The sequence below is a fragment of the Ciconia boyciana genome, chromosome 8, assembly GCF_034638445.1.
Source record: "Ciconia boyciana chromosome 8, ASM3463844v1, whole genome shotgun sequence".
Taxonomy (NCBI): domain Eukaryota; kingdom Metazoa; phylum Chordata; class Aves; order Ciconiiformes; family Ciconiidae; genus Ciconia; species Ciconia boyciana.
The window spans coordinates 50,925,828-50,948,229 of record NC_132941.1 but is presented as its reverse complement, the minus strand read 5'-3'; the positions used below and the strand labels follow the sequence as shown (position 1 = coordinate 50,948,229).

The 22,402-nt window shown below is 61.1% G+C and overlaps 2 protein-coding genes across 9 annotated transcripts; one reads left to right on the top strand and one right to left on the bottom strand.

Annotated features, from left to right (window-relative positions):
- Window positions 1-577: 577 nt before the first annotated feature.
- ZDHHC16 (zDHHC palmitoyltransferase 16) lies at window positions 578-6,017 on the top strand. Of its 7 annotated transcripts, none has more exons than XM_072869579.1 (10): window positions 590-2,275; window positions 2,496-2,690; window positions 2,931-3,019; window positions 3,242-3,270; window positions 3,474-3,607; window positions 3,836-3,883; window positions 4,490-4,575; window positions 4,876-4,994; window positions 5,074-5,144; window positions 5,505-5,643. In XM_072869579.1, the coding sequence occupies exons 1-9, from the start codon at window positions 2,000-2,002 to the stop codon at window positions 5,109-5,111; spliced, it is 1,014 nt and encodes a 337-aa protein (XP_072725680.1). In that variant the 5' UTR covers window positions 590-1,999; the 3' UTR covers window positions 5,112-5,144; window positions 5,505-5,643. The 7 variants fall into 7 exon arrangements, with proteins under 7 accessions (XP_072725679.1, XP_072725678.1, XP_072725681.1 ...); XM_072869574.1 differs by having other exon boundaries at window positions 595-2,275; window positions 4,876-4,999; window positions 5,505-6,017; XM_072869578.1 differs by lacking the exon at window positions 3,836-3,883 and having other exon boundaries at window positions 578-2,275; window positions 2,966-3,019; window positions 5,505-5,713.
- Window positions 6,018-6,166: 149 nt separating this feature from the next.
- MMS19 (MMS19 homolog, cytosolic iron-sulfur assembly component) lies at window positions 6,167-22,322 on the bottom strand. Of its 2 annotated transcripts, none has more exons than XM_072869572.1 (31): window positions 22,176-22,322; window positions 17,988-18,036; window positions 17,088-17,188; window positions 15,403-15,488; window positions 14,911-14,985; window positions 14,261-14,330; window positions 13,937-14,065; window positions 13,665-13,726; window positions 13,301-13,387; window positions 12,923-12,997; window positions 12,568-12,645; window positions 12,143-12,293; window positions 11,590-11,744; window positions 11,294-11,372; window positions 10,911-11,036; window positions 10,510-10,591; window positions 10,053-10,150; window positions 9,522-9,662; window positions 9,137-9,292; window positions 8,792-8,891; window positions 8,524-8,626; window positions 8,338-8,412; window positions 8,080-8,206; window positions 7,896-7,996; window positions 7,761-7,817; window positions 7,471-7,657; window positions 7,275-7,357; window positions 7,020-7,184; window positions 6,875-6,934; window positions 6,651-6,751; window positions 6,167-6,572 (listed from the first exon to the last, which is right to left on the bottom strand). In XM_072869572.1, the coding sequence occupies exons 1-31, from the start codon at window positions 22,294-22,296 to the stop codon at window positions 6,545-6,547; spliced, it is 3,108 nt and encodes a 1,035-aa protein (XP_072725673.1). In that variant the 5' UTR covers window positions 22,297-22,322; the 3' UTR covers window positions 6,167-6,544. The 2 variants fall into 2 exon arrangements, with proteins under 2 accessions (XP_072725673.1, XP_072725674.1); XM_072869573.1 differs by having other exon boundaries at window positions 6,168-6,572; window positions 12,143-12,281.
- Between the last annotated feature and the right edge of the window lie 80 nt (window positions 22,323-22,402).

Genomic DNA, 22,402 nt, shown 5'->3' with positions numbered 1-22,402 from the left:
CCTGGAAGGGCCGGGGGTGCTGCGGGGCAGGGGATCCCGGTGTTACGGGGCCGAGGGCTTTTTGCTGTTGGTATGGGCAGCCTTTGCGTGATGGGGCTGGGTGCCAGAGAGTGTCTTGGTGCTGTGGGGCTGGGTGCTACTGAACTGGGGGAGCGGGGCATTGTGGAGCTGGGCGCCACTGGAGGGTGCCACAGGGCTGGGTCTGGGCGGCTGGACCCAGCGGGAGCAGGACCCTGGCTGTGCCTGGGGTAGGGCCAAATCTAAGGTTACCCCCTGGGCTCTGATGTTGCCTGTGGTCTTGGCCGCGCTGGTGGTTGCTGTCCCACCCTCGTGGGCTCAGTGCCCCACTGGGACCTGGGGAGGGCCATGGGTAGGGCAAGGGCTGGAGCCCCAGTGCCTGACTGGGACAGGGAGGGCCCATGGCTCTGCTGGAGCCTCATCCCTGTGGCTGTGGCACTGTCTGCAGGCAGGTGCCTGGGGACAGAGGGAGGTCCTGCCCTGGGGCAGGCTGGCTGCCTCCCCTGTGGGCTGCCTGCTCAGCAGCTGCCAGCTGTTGTAGGCGAGGAGACCTCTCTGAGGGGCAGGGAGGTGCCGTGTGTTTGGAGGGGAGGGCTGACCCCAAGACCTTCTGCTGGCTGCAACATTTTGTCTCTTACCACACTGAAAACACGGCGACAGGTGCCACCTAAAGGCTGCACAGCAGGAAGTTATTGCTCCACTTTGCACCTGGTGCTTTTCAGAGTCAAAGGGAAATGTGGGGAAGGAGGTGGCACTGGTGTTTGCATATCCCACCTCTCCCTTACCAGGGTACAGGAAACCTGTGCAGGAGCCATGCCTGCGACCTAGAGTGGGCTGGTGGGCCTGGTGTCCTTGTGTCCAGCTGCTCCCAGCCTTGGGGTCAGCCCCACACTCATCTGGCAGGGCAGAGGGGAGCCCCTGGCTCCTTTGGACAGCCCATCTGGATGCTGCAGCTCCTGCCCTTACCCTCCCTGCTGCTCCCCAAGGGTCGTGCAGCAGGCATGGCAGCACAGGGAGCCGGTTCCTGCTGGACAGGCTGTGCAGCATGGCACTGTCGCCTGGCACTGTGCTGAGGCAAGCGCTTGGCCCAGGCTCAGAATGTGCTTTGGCAGGACCCCGGGGCAGCCTCGCTGCTTAATATTGATGGGCCCTGCCTGCATGGCCTGGGGGCCCCAACCCTGCAGATCGTTTTCCGGCTGCTGGGCTGGCTCAGGTTCCTCGCTCCCAGCACAGCTGTCAGGTGGGACGAGGGGCTCAGCGGTCAGGGGAGCACTTCACAGCATCGCCTCGGCCTGGGGCTGCTCTCGGGACGCTCCTTTGCTGGCACGTGGCATTGTCCAAGGTGGATCCAGGCGATGGAAAGGGGGAAAGCGTTGGGACTCTTGGAGTGGGGCTGCGAGGTTGGGAAAAGTGCAGGGTGGCCTCCGTGGCTTGGTCCAGAGGTTGAGATGAAGGGAAGTAGCATTCAGACCCTGCTTTTTGGGGGTGAGGAGAGGGACTAGGGGAGGAGGAGTAATCCTGGCCTGGCTCCTCTGCATACATCTTGTGCGGGTTCCCCCATTCCCGAACCTGTTGGGAGGGGCTGGGCCTGGGATTGTTCCTGGAACTGGCCCAGCATCCTGCATGCTCGTGCCTTCTCTGGTTTCCTCTGAGTCAGACTCTCCGTGTCGCTCCCCCGGCCCCCTCCCCGCTGGGAAAGACGAGATGGGACTAGAGAGCATCTGAGCCCAGATGCCAGGGGGCCTGTGCCCCCCGCTCCACGCAGAGAGCTGTCCCAGTGACAGTGGTCCTACAGCCTCCAGGAGTCTGGGCTCAGCTCCCCCTGCTCTGCATCCTTGTGCAGGGTGAAGGAGAGGCCCCTGCCCTGCTGTGCAGGCAGGCGTCCGGCAGAGTTGGTGCAAGGAGCTGCATGACTGGCATCAGCACGTCTGGGAGGGGAGACCCTTCCTGAGGGACAGCCAGGCAGCAGGGTGGCCTGTCCATGCTAAGCTCCTCTCTCCCCAGGTGTGGTGTGGCAGGGATGAGGAGCCGGCAGCGGATGTTTGCAGCGGTGATGCGCCTGCTCCTCAAGTGCCTGCGGCTGGGCCGGCGGCGGCGGTTTAAGCTGGTGCGGCAGGTGGAGCAGCTGTGGCACTACGGGCACCTCTGCCTCCGCTCCCTGCTCTACAACTCCTTCACCAACAGCGACGTGGTGCTTGACTCCCTCTTTGAGCCTGTCTACTGGCTGGTGGACCACGTCACCCGGTGGTTCGGTGTGGTGAGTACCCTCACTGGGCAGGGGGGCACGCGGCTCTGGGGCGAGTGTGCTGCTGGGGCAACTGAGTCTCAGGGCTGCCTGTGCTCTAGGCAGGAAGGGAGTGAGGACCTCAGTGTGTGCTTCAGATTGGTTTCCTGTGGCCATATCCTGCCCATGCCTCTCCCCAGGCAGCAAGGGGCAGGCGCTGCCCACTCTGGTGACCCAGGCCCCTTTCCCATAGGTGTTCGTGGCACTGGTGATCGGGCTGACAAGCTCCATCGTGGCCATTGTGTACATCTGCCTGCTGCCCCTCATCCTGCAGACCTACACACCTGCCTGGATCTGCTGGCACCTCGCCTACGGACACTGGAACCTCATCATGATCGTCTTCCACTACTACATGGCCATCACCACCTCGCCCGGGCACCCGCCACAGGTGAGGCATCAACTGGCAGCACAGCCTCTCCCAGCTGGGCACTGGGGACCAGCTGTGGACCGGCACTGGGAACAGCTGAACCAGCCTGGTGGTGGTGTCGCAGGCCTCCTCCAGATCGGGGCAGCTAGGCTGGGCAGTGTGGGGAGGGGAGGCAGGGGGATCACTGGGGAGGTGAGGAGCATGGGGAGCAGGGGATGGGTGCAGGGCTTGGGTGCACAAATCTCTCTGACCTGTGCGCAGGCCAAGGACGATCTCACCGGCGTCTCCATCTGCAGGAAATGCATTGCCCCCAAGCCGGCTCGCACCCACCACTGCAGCATCTGCAACAGGTAGGGCTCCCTCCCTCTGCCCACCACAGCACTCGGGGCAGCCTCCGGGACCCCTCTCCTTGTCCCTCACCATGCTGCGAGACTGGGGCTGCTTCCCCTCTGCTCTGCTGGCTTCTTGCCTCGTCTCTAGCACAGCATGCAGGGCTGGGGGGGCTGCCTACCCCCTCCCAAACACGGTGCTTGTACTGGCACTGACGCTGGCGCTGCTCTCCTCCCTCCCAGGTGTGTGCTGAAGATGGACCACCACTGCCGTATCCTTCTGCAGTACTAACCCACGGCACTCTCCCAGGGGGAGCCGGCCCTGCTTCCCTCTTCTCTCCCTGCCCCACTCCTCCCGAGTCAGCCAGCACAGGGAAGGGTGCTGGGGGTCGAGCTCAGAAGAACTGCCCTGGTCTCTGGGGTGGGTTTGGACCCATGGCCCGTCACAGTTACACACCTTTAACCCCAGAAGCAGCCTGGCTAAACAACTGTGTGGGACACTACAACCACCGCTACTTCTTCTCCTTCTGCCTGTTCATGACCATGGGCTGCATCTACTGCAGCATCAGCGGCTGGGAGATGTTCCGGGACGCCTACGCAGCCATCGAGGTGAGCAGGCAGGCCCCAGCCCTTGCCCTGCCGTGCACCGAGGCTGCCTGGGCTCCCTGGGCTGAGCTTGCAGAACAAGGCTGGGCCAGCCCTGGCCTTCTGGTGACTTTGCTTCCTCTCTCCCTCCTCCTGCGAGGCCCCCAGCTGCCCTGGTCCTGTGGGGGGGTGAGGGGGAAGGGCCCCCTCCTCTGAGACACATAACCAGTGCCCTGTTTTCCATCCCCCTAGAGAATGAAACTGCTTGAGAAGGAGAGACTGCAGGTGGCTGCCAACCAGGTGGGACATCCCTGCCCCCCAGCTGCTCCAGGCAGTGTGGAGCAGAGCTGCCTTCCAGGCTGCATCCTGCTTGGGGCCCTGCTCTCAAGGAGCACCCCACAGCCAGAACCAGCCCCCGTGCTCATCTCGTGTCGGAGAGCTGAGGCTGGCCGGGCAGCTCTGCTACGTGCACTGCCTCCAGCAGCGTGGGGTCCGCTTCCCTGTGCACCCAGCTTCCAGGGGCTTTGGCTGGTGGCAGCTGGTGGCAGCTGCTTGGCATGTGCTGCTGAGGCCCTGCTCTCCTGGGGAAGCCGCAGCAGTGCGTACACATCTCACCCTGAGCATCAGCTGTGGTGTGGTGCAGTGTCCTGACCAGCCCCACAGCTGCTCCCTGCCCCCTTACCTCCAGCCCGCTGCTTCTCACCTGTGTGCCGGCTCTCAGGTGTCTGTCTGTCTCGTGGCTGTCTCAGGCTGCCTCCCCACCGCCCTGGCTGTTGTGTTGGTTCCAGCCACAGTCCTTTCTAGCTGTCTGAGCTCTGCATCAGTGAGGGGTGTAGCAGTTCCCCTGTCTGGCTTCAAGCTATAAAGCAGCTTGGGTAATCCTGTCCCCCTCTGGTCCTTTTTCAGACGTACTACCAGACCCCACCGCCCACCTTCTCCTTCCGCCAGCGAGCTTTCCACAAGAGTGTGGTCTACCTCTGGGTCCTGTGCAGGTAACGGGCCCAGGGGCTGGGAGCGAGGGTGCTGGGGGAAACAGCGTGCAGCCCCCTGCCCTGTGACGTTGCTCACCCTCTACCTCCCTGGGGCTGGGCTGGCTTGCTCTAGCACAGACGTCCCTGCCCTGCCAGCCCTTGGGCCACAGAGGAGGAGAGATTTCGGCTCTCTGTCAGGGGATTAGATGAGCCAACCCACCTACGCAGCTGTGGGTGCGGGGAGGCAGCCTCAGCCCCCCACAGCTGCGGCACCAAGGAAGGATTGCCTGTGTGCAGCCTGCTCTCCCTTGCTGTCCCCAGCTCGGTTGCATTGGCTCTGGGTGCCCTCACGCTGTGGCACGCTGCCCTCATCACCCGTGGGGAAACCAGCATCGAGCGGCACATCAACAAGAAGGAGAGGCAGAGACTGCAGAAGAAAGGCAAGGTGAGCGCAGCCCGTGGAGTGGGAGGGCTGGCTGGGACAGAGCCAGACATCATGTGCGTCTCCTTGGCCTCCAGGTCTTCAGGAACCCCTACAGTTACGGCGGCTGGGATAACTGGAAGGTGTTCCTGGGTGTGGACATGCCAAGGTAAAGCCCAGGGAAGCCCCTGCCCAGGAGGGTGGTGGCTCAGCAGTGTTGGGGGTGCTGGGACACTGGGGCTGAGCAGGACAGTGAGCATCCCACACTGCGCTGCTCCGGGCTTTGCAAGGCGCAGAGGATCTGGGCGTCAGCTGCCTTGCGGCTTCTCAGCCCTGCCCGGTGGCAAGCTCTGGCCTACCCCACACCCCTTTGCCAAGAGAGTCCTGGCTGAGGAGCTCGGCCATCGTGGCAGCTCAGGGATACGGGCTCACACCCCTCACGGGTGGCGACAGCCCTGCCTCAGCTCTGTGGAGCTGAGAAGCACCGAGACTTCAGCTTTTTGCTGTGGCCTCACTCCTCTCCCCCCAGGCACTGGCTCACCCGCGTCCTGCTGCCCTCTCCTCACCTGCCCCATGGGACGGGCCTGAGCTGGGACCTGCCTCCCTGTGTGACAGAGCAGCGCACACCGCTCCTGGCCATCTGAGGCCCGGGTGCTGCAGCCATCCCTCCCCGCAGGCAGGGGAGCGCACAGGGGACCTGCTCCACCACCGCAGCTCCCTTTGGCCCAAGTGCCAAGGCGGGTGCTGGCACACACTGCTGAGCGGAGCCAGAGCCATGGGAAACTGTTTGGACAGTGTCGGTGCCTGGACGCCTGCTCTCTGGGCTCAGTGGGGCTGCAGGCAGCCCCGGGGGAAAGGCGGCAGAGCTGCTGCTCCCCACTCGAGCTGAAGGTGCTGCCCTCGCTAGCACAGGTATGGGCCAGCATGTGGTCCAGCTCGGCTCTCCGGCAGGGCTGGGCGCAGAGGATGGCACCCCTGCCCCCCAAGCACTCCCCAGAGAGCCTTTTTAAGACCATCCAATAAATTTTCTTTTTTTAAAGGAGCCTGTCTCTTTTCCCTGGTGGGGGGCGCAGGGGAGGAGAAGGACCCCCACAATTCCCCAACACGGAAAGAGGAGTAAGGGCCTGTAACCAGCAGCACCTTTAGCTACTCAACATAGGGAAGGGCACGGCAGTCCCAGCGTGGGCTGCATGGAGACCCCTGCAGCATTACCAAAACAGATACATTTATTCCTCTGGCCCGTGAGTTGCCACACGCCGTACGCATGTGCACAGGCCTGCCCTCTCCACCCACACGTGGCGAGTCTGTCCGTCACTGTCCCTGGCTGCAGCGGAGGCTGGGCAAGCCACGAGCGACACAGCTCCTTCCCTCTGGCGGGTGCCAGGAAGAGGGTGGGGGTGCCAGGAAGGTGCCGCGGTGAGGGGTGCTGTCTGCCGGCCCCCACACTCCAGCCCCGGCACTTGGGGCAGTACTGGGCTCCGACGGTCCGTGGCATCGGTTGGATGGCTTGGTGGGTTAGCAGGGGCCCGGTCAGATTGTCGGTCGGCACAGGGAGGGGACACAGCGTGCTCACCTGCCCGGGCTCCCCAGCAGGAACCTGTGGGCACAGAGATGCTGCCATCAGCCACGTCCCCAACATGCCCTTGCCCTAGCAGCTCCAGCCACACGCACTCACCATTCCCCTCGTGCTGCCACCGCCTCCTTCCGCACCAGCCTCTTCTTGTCATCCAAAGGCTTGGCCAGCGCCCGGATAACTCGGGCCTTGTACGGGAGCAGCTGTCAGACAGAAAGGGCTCTTAGTGAGAGAGCTGGGTGCTGGTTGCTCCCCAGGAGGACGTTTGGGGCCCCCTTGCCCCTCTACATGCAGGAGCAGGCAGCGGGCGCTGCAGGAGCACTTACCACTGTTGTGGGCAGGCTGGTAAGTGCGTGGGCACAGCGCAGGGCGGCAATGCGGACAGCCTGGAACAGAGAGAGAGAGGGGTGAGGGCAGCACCCCAGGGGTGGAGGAGAGGGGCGTGGGGGGGGAAGGAGAGGGCACACCCACCATGGTGGGGCTGGAAGCGAGGCTGAGGAACTTGGTGACCAGTGTGTCGACGTGCAGGCTCATGATCTGGGGAGCTTCGAGCAGCAGTGGCTGGAGGCAGCTCAGTGTGGAGAGCTGCACCACGCGGTCTGAGCAGGACAAAGCCTCAAGCAGGAGGGAAAGCAGCTGTGGGTGGGGAGGACACAGGACACATGAGTAATTCCCAGCTGTGCACCTACGCTGCCACAATTCCCCCCTGCCACAGCTGGCTCTCACCGTGGGCAGCTCCGTCACCAGCACGGGCTTGGGGAGGTGGTTGAGCACATGGGACAGGCCCTTCAGGTAATTGGCCTTCACGTCTGTGGAGAGCAGAGATGGTTACAGGCAGCCAGGGGAAGTAGGGGACGCCAGCTCAGGTCCCCTGGGTAAGGGGTAACGGGGTGGCAAGGCTGGGCTGGGGGTGGCCGCTCACCGGGGCCAGCCCCGTGGAAGCCCTGCACCAGCTTGGGGACGTTGTCAGTGAAGAAGCGCTGGCGGAACATGATGCGCACGTCGGCATGGCAGCCCTTGTGCAGCACGTCCGGGGACTCGGCCATGAGCAGGGAGAAGCCGTCGGCTGCAGCAGGGCCCAGCTCCATGTCACCCAGTAAGCCCAGCAGCTGTGAGGGAGAGAGCCCTGAGACAGGGCACCCTGCTGCTGGAGCCGGCCGCAGGGGGAGCGGGCAGGCTCCTCGGACATCACGCAGCCCTACCGCTGCCTACCTTGTCCGTCAGGCGGGAGCTCAGGGGGTGGTAGCGCAGCACCAGGGCTTTGGTCACCTGTGCAGGCAGAGCAGAGTCAGCTCCAGGCCAGCCCCCCCAGCTCTCCCCCCTTCTCACATCCAGGCCAGGCCTTACCCAAAGCAGCAGGGTGAGTGCCTGCATTCGGCGGGGCCCCTCCGCAAGGCCGGGCTCCATCCTGTTCACTGCAAGCTGCAGGATCTCATCCAGCTGCTGCCCTGGGGACACAGAAGGGACAGGCTGAGCCATTCCCCTGCCAGCAGTGGGCAGGGACCCACGGCATCCTGCCCAGCCCCCTTACCTGCTGGGTGCTTGTTCACCAGCCCTGCGAAGCACTTGGCAGCTGTGGTGGCTGTGAAGGGGCAGCTGCAGGAGCAACTCAGTGCCAGCAGCTCCCGGAGCAGCCGTTCCTGCTGAGGAATTGCCACCTGGAAGAGACATGGAGCATGTTACAGACCGGGGCTGCAGCTGCTCCATTCTGCCTGTGGAGCTTGCTGTGGACCCGGGCAGGAGGGCACTCGGTCAGGGCCCCTTCTCCACCCCCACCCCACCAACTTACGTTGCGGGGCAAGGAGCAGACGAAGGCCATGAGGAGGACGACCAGGCGTCTCTGTGCCTCCGAGCACTCCCCATCCTGCGGGGGAAGAACAGCACCCATGTCATCACGGTTCTCGCTGCCAGCCTGTGCCAACATCCTCATTCCCTGTCCCTGTTCCGGCACCCCAGCCCCAAGCACCCAACACACCTCAAAGGGCTGGAAGGAGCAGGGAAAACTGTTCTGGGGCAGGAAGGAGACCTCTCCATCCAGGAAGAGGGGCACCACGTGAGACACGCTCTGGGCAGCCAGCCTAGGAGAAAGGAGACATCGCAATGTGCTGCTCTGGGAGGGTCACCAGAGAGCTCCCAAGTACCTCCCAGGAGGCGCAGGGTCTCCCCGTACAGCCAGCAGCAGGGACGCAGCCTGCCCCCTCCCCACGATGGAGTGCCCGGCGTGCTGCCCCAGCATCACTCACTCAGGGCTCAGGTGAGTGGTGGCAGCGCTGATGACTGGGACCATGGCAGTCAGCACCTCTTCCTCCAGCAGCGCCTTGCCCAGCAGCGGGTGGGTGCTCTCTGCAGGCAGCGGGAGGAAAGGGACGCGCTGGAGCCTGCTGCCCAGAGGGAGGAGGAAGGCACAGCCCCCTGACCCACACCGGCCCTGGGGCAGGGCTGCTCTGCCTCGGGCAGCGCGCAGCGGGGCCCGCAGTGCCCGCGGTTGCCGGAGGGCGGCAGCAGCAGCGCTGGCTGCAGGATCAGCGACCCCAGGGAGTCCGGGGAACTGCCCGCTCTCCCCTCTCCCGCTGCAGCCCCGCACCTACCTTGCGTGGCAGCCTGCACAGCCATGGCCAGCAGGCAGGGCACCACCGTCTGGTGGTAGTACCAGCAGCCCTCCGCGTCCTGCTGGCACTGCAGGGCCACACGGTGCAGGCTCTGGCACACAGAGACCACATCCTGGGCGTTCCCGGCCTCGCTCCCTGCAGGGCACAGTCATCGTCACATCAAACAGCCGCAGCACTCGCCCCCCTGATCTTCGCCGGGATCCCGGTGCAATGCAGCCCTCCCTACTCCCCCCTCCACCGGTGGGAGTCCCAGCCCAGCCCTGGGCTCCTCACCCCACTGCCATCCCCGCTCTCTCCCAGCCATCCCCGGTAACGGAGGCAGCTCCTGCCCAGACGTGGAGCTGCCTGTCATGGGCTGCGTTACCTTTCTGCACCTTCCGGAGATGCTGCAGCAGGACAGGGACGGTTTCCCTCACGATGCTGGTGTGGATGGACAGAGCTGCCAGGGCCTGCAGGCAGCGCTGCCGCAGGGAGCGGTGGTCGCGGGAGCTCTCCTCCTCCCGCTCTGAAGAGGAGACACACCTCAGAGGGGTGTTGGGGTGACCCCAGGCCCCCTCACCCAAGGGCATTCAGGGCCCAGCCCCTGCCAGGGTGGATGGGGCGAAGCAGCACAGCAGAACTAGCCCGTGCCAGGCCCAAGGCACTCTGCCTGCTCTGTGGCTGGGCAGATCCTCACCCCAAGGGTGATCCCGGCCACGCTGGCTGGTTGCCAGCACCAGGCATGGCCTTCCCTGTGGCAGCACCACAGTGCCTGTGCTGGGAATCCCCCAAGAAAGTGAGCCACTGACCTACACCGTGTGGCACAGCCCTGCTGCCTGGTAGGAGGCAAACGGGGATGGGACAGGCTTCACCCCAAAACGAGACATCACTTCCTTCCCAAGGCTGCCAGCCCTACCTGACTGCAGCTCCTCTTCAAGCCTGGGTACCATGCGTCCAGAGAAAACCTTTGGGTAGATGGGGGCCAGAGAACCAGCTGCCTCCATCGCTGCTTCGCTGCCAGAGGGGAAGAGAGTAGGAGGAGTGATATGAGCACTGCAAACCCTGGGCTGCTTGTACACCAGCTGCAAAGACCTGGCCCAGAAGATGCCTCCAGAAACCCATTTCTCAGCAATCTGCCTTTTTCACCCTACCGGCAGGCAGAGCAGAGCCCCCTACTTTGACAGGCCCACACTTTCTAATTTCCAGCCCAGAAATCACCTGGTTTATCCTTTTGCTCTTACACCCACATTGTCTTTCAGTTCAGACAGTTCTTGTGCCTTCCCCCAGACTACAGACCCTCTCTGCAACAAAGCCAGGCTTTGTTCCTCTCCCCAGAGCGTGGGTGACTGCAGCGGTGCCAGCCCGCTCCTCACCTGCTCTGGGAATCCTCCTCACAGAGAGCAAGACGGATGAGGTGATCCACAACCAGCTCCAGGTCAGAGGGAGACAGGAAGCCTGCAACAAGAGCCATAGAGGAATCCTGCCCTTGGCCAAAGGCAAAGATGCCAGTGTTCTGGCCAGCATCCTTCCCCCTCATCCAGCTAGCAGCAGCATGACAAACACCAGAGATAGAAGGCACCCGGCACAAACAGGGAAGAGAGAGACCAAGTGTCCCTGGAGCTCATGGCCTGGGTAGGAAGTGCTGCCACTGCTCCTGTGCACCTACAGGCAGCACAGGCAGCAGGCAAGGATGTCCTAGCAGCCACATGGCACCATGTCTCCCAGAACAGGGTGACACCTCCCTCTGCCTCCCCGAGGGAAACAAGGCACCAACCTTGCAGGGAGCCCAGGACAGTCAGTGCCCTGATCCCAATCAGCTGCAGCTGCACACTGGGATCCGTCAGCGCCGAGAACACCACAGAGCAAACCGGGGCTTGGAGTGACAGCAGAGTGCTCTCATCTGGAGAGAGAGGCACGGAGTCACTGCTTGTGTCTGGCTGTCACCGCACAGCCACCACCACTGCACCTGACAGACCCTTTCTGGGGCCCTGCCAGTTGACACCCAACCATGCAGGGCCCCTGGGACGTGGCAGGGGGTTGCACATGCAGCCGCCCACGTCAGTGAGCTTTCCTTCTCTGTCAGCATACGGGAAGATGAGGTGAGACCCAGCAGCCCCCTGGGACACGGGTGCCTCCGGAGGGACCAGCCAGCCTCACCTTCTTCCACATGTCCCCACTTCTGCTGCAACTCCAGGAAGCCCAGCAACATTTCCAAGATTGTCCTCCTCTGGCTGCTCTGCAGGGACACAAAGGCATAACCCAGATCACCGTCACTGCTGGGACACAGCTACACCTCAGCCCAGTGCTGTGAGGTCAGAGGGTGCCCACAGGGTGCCCACCTGCAGCCAGGAAAGGACACCCACTTTGACACCCTGCTCCCACCAAGCCTTGCAGAGCCAGCGGCTGCGCTCAGCCCTGCTGCCTGTGACCGCAGAGCCCGGGGTGCCCCTCACCTGCGGGTGCTTGGTGTACTGCTCCAGCAGCAGGGGCAGGACGCTGCGGGTGACGCGGTGGTAGGCGCGGAGGGAGGCACCCGCTGCTGCCTGCAGGAGTTTGGCACTTGGCCACACCAGCTTCATGTCGGGCTCGCACAGATGGTGCCTGCAATCTGAGATAGGCTGGGCATCAGCTGCACCAGCAGAGCTCCTCTGCCTCGTGTGCGGGGACGCAGCTGATATCTGGGCTGGGACGTGCTGCCGGGGCGCAGCTCTGAGCTGCCGCACAGCCTCCCTAACAGAGCTGTTTCCCCCAGCTCCAAGCGCACAGCACAGCCTTGGACGCCCCAATCCCAGCAGAGAGGAAAGCAACTCGATCCAACAGGCACTTCCTACTGTGCCCCCTTCCCCTCCCTTCCTGCAGCCAATTCCCTTGGAGGAACCAACAGTGGCTGTGAGAGCTAGAAAGAGAAGAAAGAGGCTTCAAAGAGAACAGGAGGGCGGATCTCTAGCTAGGAGGATGCTTGCAGGCCTGGCTGCTCGGGGCAGGGTAGGTCTCTCCGCTAGCTACCTTGCAGGATGCTGCTGAGGAAGGAATCCAGCAGGTCCTCGGTGTCAGAGCTGAGCACGGAGCGGGAGAGGCAGGCAGAGAGGGCGTGCAGCGTGGCCAGGCACTCGGCCTCGACCTTCTCGCTTGCTGTCTGGAACACCTGCAGGAGAGGCTGTAGGATGAGCTAAGCTCTGCACTGACCCAAATCGCAGGCTGAAGGGCTCAGGCTCCCGCCTCGCTTCCCACATGCTTCGAACATGCAGTGTGGCACATCCAAGCCCCAGGGACATGCTGATAGCGCTGGTCTGTCCCCCCACTTTCCAGCTGGGGCTGTCCAAGGTGGGGGCTGCTGGGACATATGGGGGCCGCCTGGTCTGGCTGTGAACTCCTGCTCAGCCGGAGCCCAACTGTGGTGGAGCATTTGTAAGGGGCCCTGCAGTACTCACCTCCCTGCGCAGGGATGACCAGAGGCTGGGGAGGAATTCCTGCAGCTCCTTCTGCCCGTAGATGGCACAGCAGGCAGTCTGCAAGGGGGAGCCAGAAGAAAGCATCAGAGAGAAGTCAGTACTGGGAGGACACAGAGCAAGGACACTGCCCATCCTGGCAGGCTCATGCTGAACTGCACAAACCACTCAAGGGAGAGAAAAACAGGAAAGAGTGATGCAGGCCAAACTAGGACCCTGGAAATTATGGCTCTGCAAGGGAGAGTCTCTGGCTGGCAGGGAGAAGGGCTCAGAGGTGACTGGCTGCTGCTGCCACAGGCCAGCTGTGGGCTGAAGGGAGCAGGGGATCCCTCCTTACCAGGGTCTGCAGGGAGTCAAGCTTGGCACTTTGCAGGTCTGAGTCCATCTTCTCAATGAGCAGAGGGAGTAGGAACTGCAGAGAGAGGCACTTAAGAGTCAGCACACCTTTGCACCACTTGTCCATGGCCCTGCAGGGCTGCAAGCTCAGCCTCTCAGCCTCAGAGGTGGAGGGATATGTGCAACAGGCAGCCCAGGATGTCAGCGTCAGCACCCTCCCCATGCTCAGCCCCAGCAGGAGACAGGGCTGCCCTACTGCAGGCTCCTGGTCCCAGTTGTTCCCATCCCACAGAGCCACAGTGGGAGCTGCAGCACTATGAAATGCAGCCTGTGCTCAGGGAACAGTGGGGTGCTCGAGAACACCCTAGGAGCTTCCTACCTCAGCAAATTGGGGCGTGGAGGCCAGCACAGCCCGGAGGCTCAGGATAAGGTCTTCCCTCTGGATGCCATGAGGGTCATTGGGGGGCTGGAAGGGAAGCACAGAGAACAGGTCACCGGTCAGGAAACCTCCCAACCCAGCCATCAGGGGAGGCTGCATCACCTCATCTCCAGCAAGGCAGCAGTGATGCCAGTCACTGCAGCCAGCTTGGCACTGGCCTGTCAGCCTGGGTACCGCAGCTCACAGCTCAACAGTGCCCAGCCAAGACTCTTGCTCACCCCCTCCTCCCATTCCCTGAAGGGGTCACGACCCCCTGAGAAAACACCAGCAGGAACAGACTGTGGCACGGGGAAGACTCACTCACTGGAGTAAAATCAATGGGGAAGTAGCAGGACGTCACTTCAAACAGCTCCTCCACAAAGGGACCTGCAGGGAGAGGAGAGAGGGAGTGAGGAGAGATGCTGGGCAAAAGAGGCACAGCAGCCATGCCTAGCACCCATGACAGCTGGCTCTGCAGCTCCTAAAGCCTGTCAGGGACAACCTCAGCCCTGGTCAGACCCAAGGGCCATCCCTCCAACAGCTCAAAGAAAAGCAACATGTTCCCTGATCAGCTCTGCACGGCAGGCACAGGCTCACCCAGAGCGTAGTTCTTGGTAATGAGATCATGCACGATCTGGAAGGCCACCAGCAGGTTGCGGGGATCCTTCTCCCCATCCATCACCTGGATAAAGCCGAAGGTGAAGTCGGCACCCAGGCCCTTCAGCTCTGCAGAAAGAAGGAGCGTGAGCATGTGCAGGACACCAGACCTCACCAACATGGCATGAAACCAGCCCAGCTTCCCCAGCCCCACAGCCCTTCCAGCTCTCCCCAGGCAGAGCCACAGAGCCCTCGGAGAAGGTGAAAGCGGCCATTTTCTCAGCCTGGACAACTCCAGAGTGGTTCTGGCATCTGCCCCCTCACCTTCCTCCCTGGTGCCCATGAAGTTGGTGATGATGCTGTAGACTGTGTGGCGGTCCAGCTGCAGCAGGGACTGGAGGGAGGAGCAGAGCAATCAAAACAAGCCTCCACACATGGCAGCACTGCTACCCACCACCCAAGGGCTGTGCATGCCTTTGAGAAGAGGGCAGGACCCCCAGCAGCTCAGCTGCTGCTTCCTGGCACGTAGATCCCATTTAGCACATGCAAAGTGTGCACATGGCTATGCAATGACACCTGAACATGACTGTGTCCATCACTGCATGAATGCACCATTACAGTCACACCAGGGCCACACATGCTGCCCAAGGTCCTGCCAGCATAAACAATCTTAAATTGGAGGAGACTATGGGGGCTAGGGGCAGTTAAACACAGCCTGGAGAACAGAGCAAAGGAAGTAACTCCCCCAGGGCTGAGAGAAGAGAGGACAAGGGCCAAACAGGATCCTCAGCTGTTGTCTGCCTCTCGCGCTGCAGTGAGACAAGCTCTCTCTAAGCTCCACAGGAGCACTGCACTGCTGCTGAAGGATGCGCTACACTGCGCTGCTACTGAGTGCACTCAGTCCTCAGGGCAGGCAGGCCATCCCCAGACACCTGGAGAGTGGGGACAGGAGGATGGGAAATCACATTGCTCACCTGCACGTGTACCTCCTGGAAGATAGCTTTGAGCACAGACACCGCTAACCCCTGGGACAGCACCTCACACATGCTCTGGGAACAGGAAAAGAGAAAGGCAAGAAGAAAAAAACATGATGGCAAAAATAAAACAGAGCTCCTGCTTCTGTACAGCAGCCACCTGCAGGATCCTCTCCTACCCTGGGGAGAGCTCACCACCCCCACAGGACAGGACAGGATACCCATCACCTACGCTGCTCCTCAGGGTGGCCAGGGAATCCTTGCCCCAATACCAGCATGGGGCAGGAAATCAAGGCAGTCTCCTCTCACCTGCCCCTCTGCAAGGGGCACAGCAGGAGCACTGAGGAGACAGGGCAATGCCACCGGGCAGGAGCTCACAGACCAGCCAGACCCTGCTCAATATGCTGCTCCAACCCATACCCAGGTGTTGCACCTCCCCGGCACCACTCTGGAGCACATCCCGGTGCTGCGGGCTGAGGGGCACGAGCTCACCAGCGCTCGGAGTCCCTGGAGCACCGAGGGGATCACGAGGTGATGATCTTGCAGCCGATTCTCATAGAACAGGACCAGATGCAGCACTGCCAGAAACAGACACCAACGTGCATTAGTCCCAGGAAACGCAGCTGCTGGGCACCGGCCCCAGCTCTGCCAAAAGCAGCTGCTGGATGAACAGCAAGCATATCTTGCACTGGTGAATGGGATTAACCGCCACTGTTGGGTGCACCCACCTGGCTCCAACGCCTTCGCCCTCCCCCCGTGAGCAACCCACGTCTGACCGCAGCGGGGCAGCACCCACCTCTGGCTGCTGCAGAGGTGCTGGAGCTACCCGAGAGGCATTTGCCCTGTCCTGTCCAGACACGTGGGTACAGACACCAGCAGTGAAGTGGCAGATGCCTGCTCATCCAAGGCTGGGGGATGTCGTGGGGTGGGGTGCAGGGCTGGAGCAGGAGCTCCGGCTTCCCCGCGCTGGCTCCACAACACGTTCCCGGCCCCTGAGTCACGGCCACGGGCGCCTGCACACCCCGGCCCTGGGGAGTGGCAGCAGGAAGCAGACTGGAAGAGCCAGCTAGCAGCATCCTGCGCCCACAGCTCTGCAGAAACTCACCCCCCCAGGAGGCAGCCTGACACAGCGCTTGAGAAATTAACTGCATGAGGAGGGACAGGAAAGGAGAAGGGGCCAGCTGGGGGTGTCACAGCAGCTGCCTGTGCCCTCCTGGGAAGCTGGCTCTGTCCACCCTCCTCCGAAGCTCCTGGTGACTTGGCTCTAACCCAACTTGCTGCCCTCACCCTGCCAGACCTTCCCACTGAATCTCCCCACCCCCACTTGTCCCTCTGGAGCACCCCAGTCCCCATCACAGTCATCACATCTACACCAGTAGCTAGTCTGTCCGTACTCTCTCTGTGCAGCTGCTCTTGGCCCTGCCTGGCACCACTCTGAAACGTACAGAGAGCCAAACGCCAAGGACTAAGCACCTCTTAGTTCCATCCTTCCCTTCCTTGATCTCACTTACTAGCTGGGCCCCCCTGCCTTGCCAGCCTGCTGGCACAGGTTCAGCTACCGATCAGCAAGCCCCCCAGTCCACGTCAAAGTCTGGCAGCACTTACTGGCTTCCCCTGCTGCCAGCCAGTTGCTATGGGGCATTTAACACAGCCAAACCTTCTCCTTGCCTCCTCGGATGGAGCATCTTCCTCTCCCCACTCCGGTCCTCCACTCCACTCTCATCCTTATGCTGATCTCCCCTCCTCCCCAGGCCCCAGGGTTCCCCCAGAGTTAACCTGGGCAGGCCGCAGGGCTGCGGCGTGACTTGCTTTGTGAAGGATGGTTTTCCTGCACTGAATCACCACCCAAGGATTTTGACATGCAGATGTGTCCCCAAGGCGTCCCACGTGGCGCTGAGCACACCTGGGTGTGCAACACCCACACGCTGCCAGGGGCACCAGCTGCAGCGCCAGGGCTTTGGCGTGTTGAGGGAGTAACCCAAGTTGGGTGGTGAGGCTGGCAAAAAGGCTGCAGCGTGAGGCCCCGTGCCCTCCTTGGACTTTGACGCGAGAGACATGTACAAAGTTGTCACGGTGCTAAATCAATCCCTTTGCCAACTGCAGGACAGACACTTAAGTGGCACAGGCTTTGCCCCCAACTCGCCAGCAGCCACTCAAGGGGCCAGAGCAGCCCTTACCTTCCTTCTCCTGGAGCAGGGAGTAACACTGGAGCAGGACTTGTGAGAGCAGCTGGATGCCTCGCCCTCGTGTCCGAGGATCTGTGTTCTCCAGGCAAGACCTAGCCCAAGTGGAGAGAAAGCCCAAGAGGCCTGTTGTGAGCAGGGACACCCAAGCAGGAAGCACATCCTGAGCAGACACATTATAAAAACAAAGAGGTGCTGCTCTCTGGGCAGGGGGGTGGTGGCCCAGTCCTGCCTGACTTGCCAGCAGGGTGGGAGCAGACTCCTCTTCCCCTGACTATGCTGCACGCATGCACCTGGCCCCAGAGTCACACAGCAATAAATCCAAGTTCTCAAGTCAGTCCAAAGAAATTGCTCTTGCACCACGCTCTGCACCTGAAACTCAGGCTCCCAAGATCACCAGGGCCAAAAAAGGGCAAAGCCTCTTACAGTGAGGCAAACCCAGCCCCCAGCTTGGGAGAAACAAGCCTCCCCGAGTCCCAGGCCACAACAGCTCGGAGACAGAAGCAAAAGCTGAGTGCCAGCCAACTCATGACATGGTGATGTGCAGCTGTGTGCTCAGGCAGCTCCTGCTGGGGACAGTCCCAACTGAGAAGTGTCCTGTGGCTCGCTGCCTGCCACAACACTTCTCCTCAGTCCTGGGAGAGCATCAAGAGCTGCTGCGGCCTTGCTTTTTCCCAAACAGCTCCCAAGTCCTGGGAAGGCAAAGCACCACTCAGGTCCCATGCTGTGAGCGGACAACATCCCTGCAGGCCTGTGTGCTGTGGCGCATCTACCAGTGCTGAAGCTAGGTTGTCCTGGACGAGCATGCACACTTTTCCTTCTTACTGTCCCTCCTCGTGGGAATCTCCCTTGCAAGGCCCTTATGCGATATATAACGTATAAGGCTTTTCTTACCCCAGGGCTTCCACAAGCTGCAGCACAGTCCAGCTTCCATCTTTCACCCCTGGAGAAAGGAGGTAAAGAGAGTGAACCAAAGAGACTCCCAGACTGTCAGTCAGGCACAGCGCTGGAGACAGATGCTGGGAAGGGCCCCAGCACCGCAGCGGGAAAGGCTGGATGGGTGCTGGCACCTCGCTAAGCACCGAAGGAGCCATGTGCATTTAGTTGGTGGAGCTGCCTCCAGCCCTGCCTATGAACAAGTCTGGGACCGAGAGCTGCCTTGACTGGATCAGAGCTGAGAGCAGGCAGCAAGGGGAGAACTTGCCTGCACTTTGCCTCTACCCTGTCCCCGCAGCCTGGCTGCATCCGTGACCAATGCGTGGCTCCCGAGACAAGCAGCCTTGCTGTGCTCCACTTTGCTGAGATGCCAAAAAACACTTCTCTAATGTGAGCAAGCCAGGAGGAGACAGAGGGCAGCTCCCCAGGTGCTTCCTGAGGGAGAACCGGCTCAGACACTAGCGATCACCCAGCTTCCCCACTTGGCTCTGCCACCTCCACCCTGTGCTGAGCAAGACCTGCACAAACTCCCTCCAAGATGGAGGGCAGGGAGAAAGGCAGCTTTGTGGTCAGAGGAAGACGAAACGTTGGGACTCCTGGAGTCTATTTCCAGCTCTGACTCAGACATCCCGCCAGGTTGCCTCACTCACCTCCTGCCTCAATATCCTTGCAACTCAACTGGGGGAAGAGTCGCTCCTTGGGAGGCTTTGGTAAGGACTTGCTGCATCCTACAAGAACCTTGGCAGAATGGCAGGTTCTCCGCTCCTGCCACCCACTGCCAACATGACACCTTCCCAGTAGGAAAGCTCTGTGCATGCCCTGTGGTCAGACATGGGGTGGGAGGCAGGGGACTGCCTTACCTTCAGCCCTCTAACCTGTAGCTCAGGTGGCAAGGGACATTGCTGGGAAACAAGCAGCACCCCTCACTCTCCACCTGGACAAAACAGCTTTCCTCCGCAAAAAAAGCACCTTCCAGTCACCGAGCCTCGCTGCCTTTGCCCGGAAGAACTTCCGGGCACTCTGGAGGGCCCTGTTCATCCCTCTGCCCTGCTGAAGTCTTGCCTACACAACTGACAGGGCACCCACGCCCTCAGAAGCCTAAAGGTTTCATTCAGGGCGTTCCCAGGCCTTGTCTCAGCTAGCATCTCCTGCTGTTGCAAGCATTTACTGGCTCTTCCTAAGCAGTTAATTCCAGTATTAAGTCACGCTGTTCATCAGAGAGAGGGGTCTCTGGGGATGGGAGAAGGGATGACTGTTTTCTGACAGCAGGCAGCCCCGTCTCTGGAGAAAGAGCTTCCAATCCCGCTTGGCACAGCAGGGAGAGGAAGCCTGGACTGAGGGACAGAACCGATAAGGGGAGCTGTGAGGAAGAAGAGGAGCCCAGCAGGTCGCAGAGTCGACAGGCACAGACTGAACAGGGGATGCCTTGAGCGACAGCTGTAAGGTGCTGGCAAAATTTCTTGCAGAAGAACAACAGTGCAACAGCAAGTGGGTGCTGTGCACTGGCACAAAGCAGAGTGGGCTGCCGGGAGAACTCGTACGGCCCCTTCACACCCAGCATCCCAACATCCCGCTCTGCAAGCTCACAAAAAGCCCTCGTGCCTCTGAACCACCATGGAGAACATCTGAGACAAACACTGTCTCCACAGCCAAGCACTCTGCCTCTCTGTGTTTTGAGAGACCAAAAGCAGCATCTACACAAAGCTGCTGGTTTCCTAATCAACAGGAAAGAGCTGAATTGACCAAACCACAATTGGCTCTTAATGCTCCCCATGGTTAGCAGCCCCTTCGCTTGGCTACAGCGAGAGAACTCGCTCTGTGCTCAGGGACCCAGGGGTGTGATCAGCTTCGTCTTGTGCGGAGTGACCACGCCAGCCCCGACAGCACAACCTGCGAGGGCTGCCTCCTGCTTGCAGGCAGAGCTGTGCAGGCCACGGCTTTAGCGCAAGCACAGCTATAATTGGACCTGCCTCATCAGCACGGCAGGCACAGTGGTGAGCCTGTGAAACTTCTGCCTCCACATCTGGCAGCAACAAGTTCCCAAGGTTAATTACGCACCTTGAATCCCAGCACTCCCTTTACCAGGAGGGGCTGCCTTCCCATTCTGGTGTTCCTGTAGTCCGACAGGCTAAACAGAAGCAAGCCATTTACCCTTCGCTGCATTATTACTCAGAATCAATCTGCTCCCCTTCCTGACACCTCTTCCGCCCTTTCATGCAGTGTCCTTCTAGACATTAATCACTTCCACACACTTTCCACTTTTGTGTCCCACACACCCTCAAAACGTGAGCACAGCATTCATGGGCAGCGTGTGATGGATTTCTGTAACAGTGTTATCCTTCTCTCCCCATGTTTTAATAAAAACGAGTTCAGCCTCCTGCCACCCACTGACTCGTGCAGCCCGAGCTGCCTGTGACAGCACCAAGGCCTTTCTTGGTGCTGTCACTTGCCAATTGGTGAAGCACCAAATTGGTGCTTCACTTGCCAATTTACCCTTGATTTAGTACTCAGCAACACATGGGAGAAGCTCGACGTGTTTCTTCCAACAATTGCACAACGGCCACAAGGTTAGAAAAAACCTCCCCTTTCGCTCAAGGATACGTGATGCAATTTAATACTTTCTGATGTGTGATTCTATACGAGGTCAGAGGGGCCAAAGAACACTTGCCAGCTCCCTCGCTTGTCAAGGTAGATTTGTCACAAGTGCCATACGGCTGATGAGAATGGGGGGAGGCAGGGGCGGCTATTCTCTTTGTACGTCTTCGAAGAGGCAAAGCTTTCTGCGGGCACTTCTGTAACATGACCATAGATGGCAACGGTAGTTGTAAGGTTATCTTTCGCCCCCTCCATCCCAAATATGTTGGAGGCTTTGTGCAACTCTTTTGCAACATCTTGAATGTCACACAGTTTAGTGAATTCCTCCAAATTTCCTTGGCATTTTCTTCACTCTGCATTGCACGGACCACCAGGTTATCTTCCCGTTTTGCCAGCTCATCTCATTACCATGATACCACAGATCGGTTCACAATCCATCAGCCTTGGGAAAGGTCTATAAGCTACCCCTCTGTGTAATGTAGCCTATGTAGTCCTTCTCTGCTCTCTCAACTCCATTCCAAAACACGCTGAAGCCACTGCCTAGAAACACAAATGTGCTGCCTTATCCTTAAAAAACCACGTTCCTGAAGCTGCAAATTCCCTAAAGTAACAAAGTCACCAAACTGCTGCTCCAAGCAGAAAAACAAATTATCCAAGGAACCCAAATGCCTCAAGCCCTGCCAGGAAAGGAGGAGAAACCACAGAGAGAGCAGTCAGAGCCTGGGCCCCGGAAGCAGGGGCCAGCGAAGCCAGCGCATCAGTCATCTCCCACAGCACCTCAGCAAGGCCAGGAGCTCCCTTCCCACTGTCACCTTCTCTGCCACCCATCCATGGCCACTCCCCAGCCAGTCATACCCAGTACCACCCATGGCAGCTCCCACTGCACCCTAAACCTCCAGTGCCAGGACCTGCAGCCTCGTGCACCCATCAGCTCACACATCCCATGCCATATCCCCCACCCCGAAGCCCCCTTCCCTGCTCCAGGCCAGCTGCTGGCCCAACACCTTCAATTCCACCCCATACTCTAGACCAGCCCTCCAAAACCCTGACCCATCCCCACAGACCCCGCAACTCTGCCTTCACCCCAGCTCCCAACAGTCCCGCATCTACCCACACCTACCACTGCCCTAGAGTCCCTCACCCTAGCTGCTGCCCCACACCTACCCCTGAGCCCCTAGTCCTCATCCCCCCTTTCAATGCCCAGCTCACAGCTGCAGGCCCTACCCATTCCCCCATGCCCTGCCCCATAGCCATGCTGCGCACCGCAGCCTCGTGTCCCAGCTCCACAACCCATGGCCACGCTCTGCCCCACGCCCCCACACCCTGCCATGCCCTGCCCCACAGCCTACCTCATGCCCTGCCCCATTCTGCATCCTAAGCCCTACCCCACAGCCGTGCCTACGCCCAGCCCCACACCCTGCCCCACGCTCACCCTCAAAGCCCACCCCGCACCCCCACGTCCCGCCCCACCGCCCCCCAGACGTGCCCCAGGCCCGGCCCCGCCGCCGTGCCCACGCCCGGCCCCGCCCCGCAGCCGCGCCCGCCCGCTACCTGCCGCCACCTCCGCGGCGCGGCCGTCCTGCTGCCCGGCCACGAAGTCCTGGACAGAGGCGGCGAGCGCCGCAGCTCCCGCCCCGGCCCCAGCCCCGGCCCCGGCCCCGGCCGCCGCCATGACACCCCGCGCCCAGGGCAGCGGCCGCCGGCCCTCCCGCCGTGCGCATGCGCCGGGCCCTCGCGCCGCGGGCGGTGACAGCGCGCGCGCGCGCACGCGCGCGGCG

Excerpts from the sequence above, each read along its gene's own strand:
- MMS19 (XM_072869572.1), bottom strand. The coding sequence starts at position 22,296 with ATGGCGGCGGCCGGGGCCGGGGCCGGGGCTGGGGCCGGGGCGGGAGCT. Across the intron at positions 11,745-12,142 it reads CCTCAGCAGCATCCTGCAAG|ATTGCAGGCACCATCTGTGC; the intron begins GTAGCTAGCGGA and ends AGCCTATCTCAG. Across the intron at positions 7,185-7,274 it reads TGGTGACGGAGCTGCCCACG|CTGCTTTCCCTCCTGCTTGA; the intron begins GTGAGAGCCAGC and ends CCCCACCCACAG.
- ZDHHC16 (XM_072869574.1), top strand. The coding sequence starts at position 2,000 with ATGCTAAGCTCCTCTCTCCCCAGGTGTGGTGTGGCAGGGATGAGGAGC. Across the intron at positions 2,276-2,495 it reads TCACCCGGTGGTTCGGTGTG|GTGTTCGTGGCACTGGTGAT; the intron begins GTGAGTACCCTC and ends CCTTTCCCATAG. Across the intron at positions 2,691-2,930 it reads CGCCCGGGCACCCGCCACAG|GCCAAGGACGATCTCACCGG; the intron begins GTGAGGCATCAA and ends ACCTGTGCGCAG.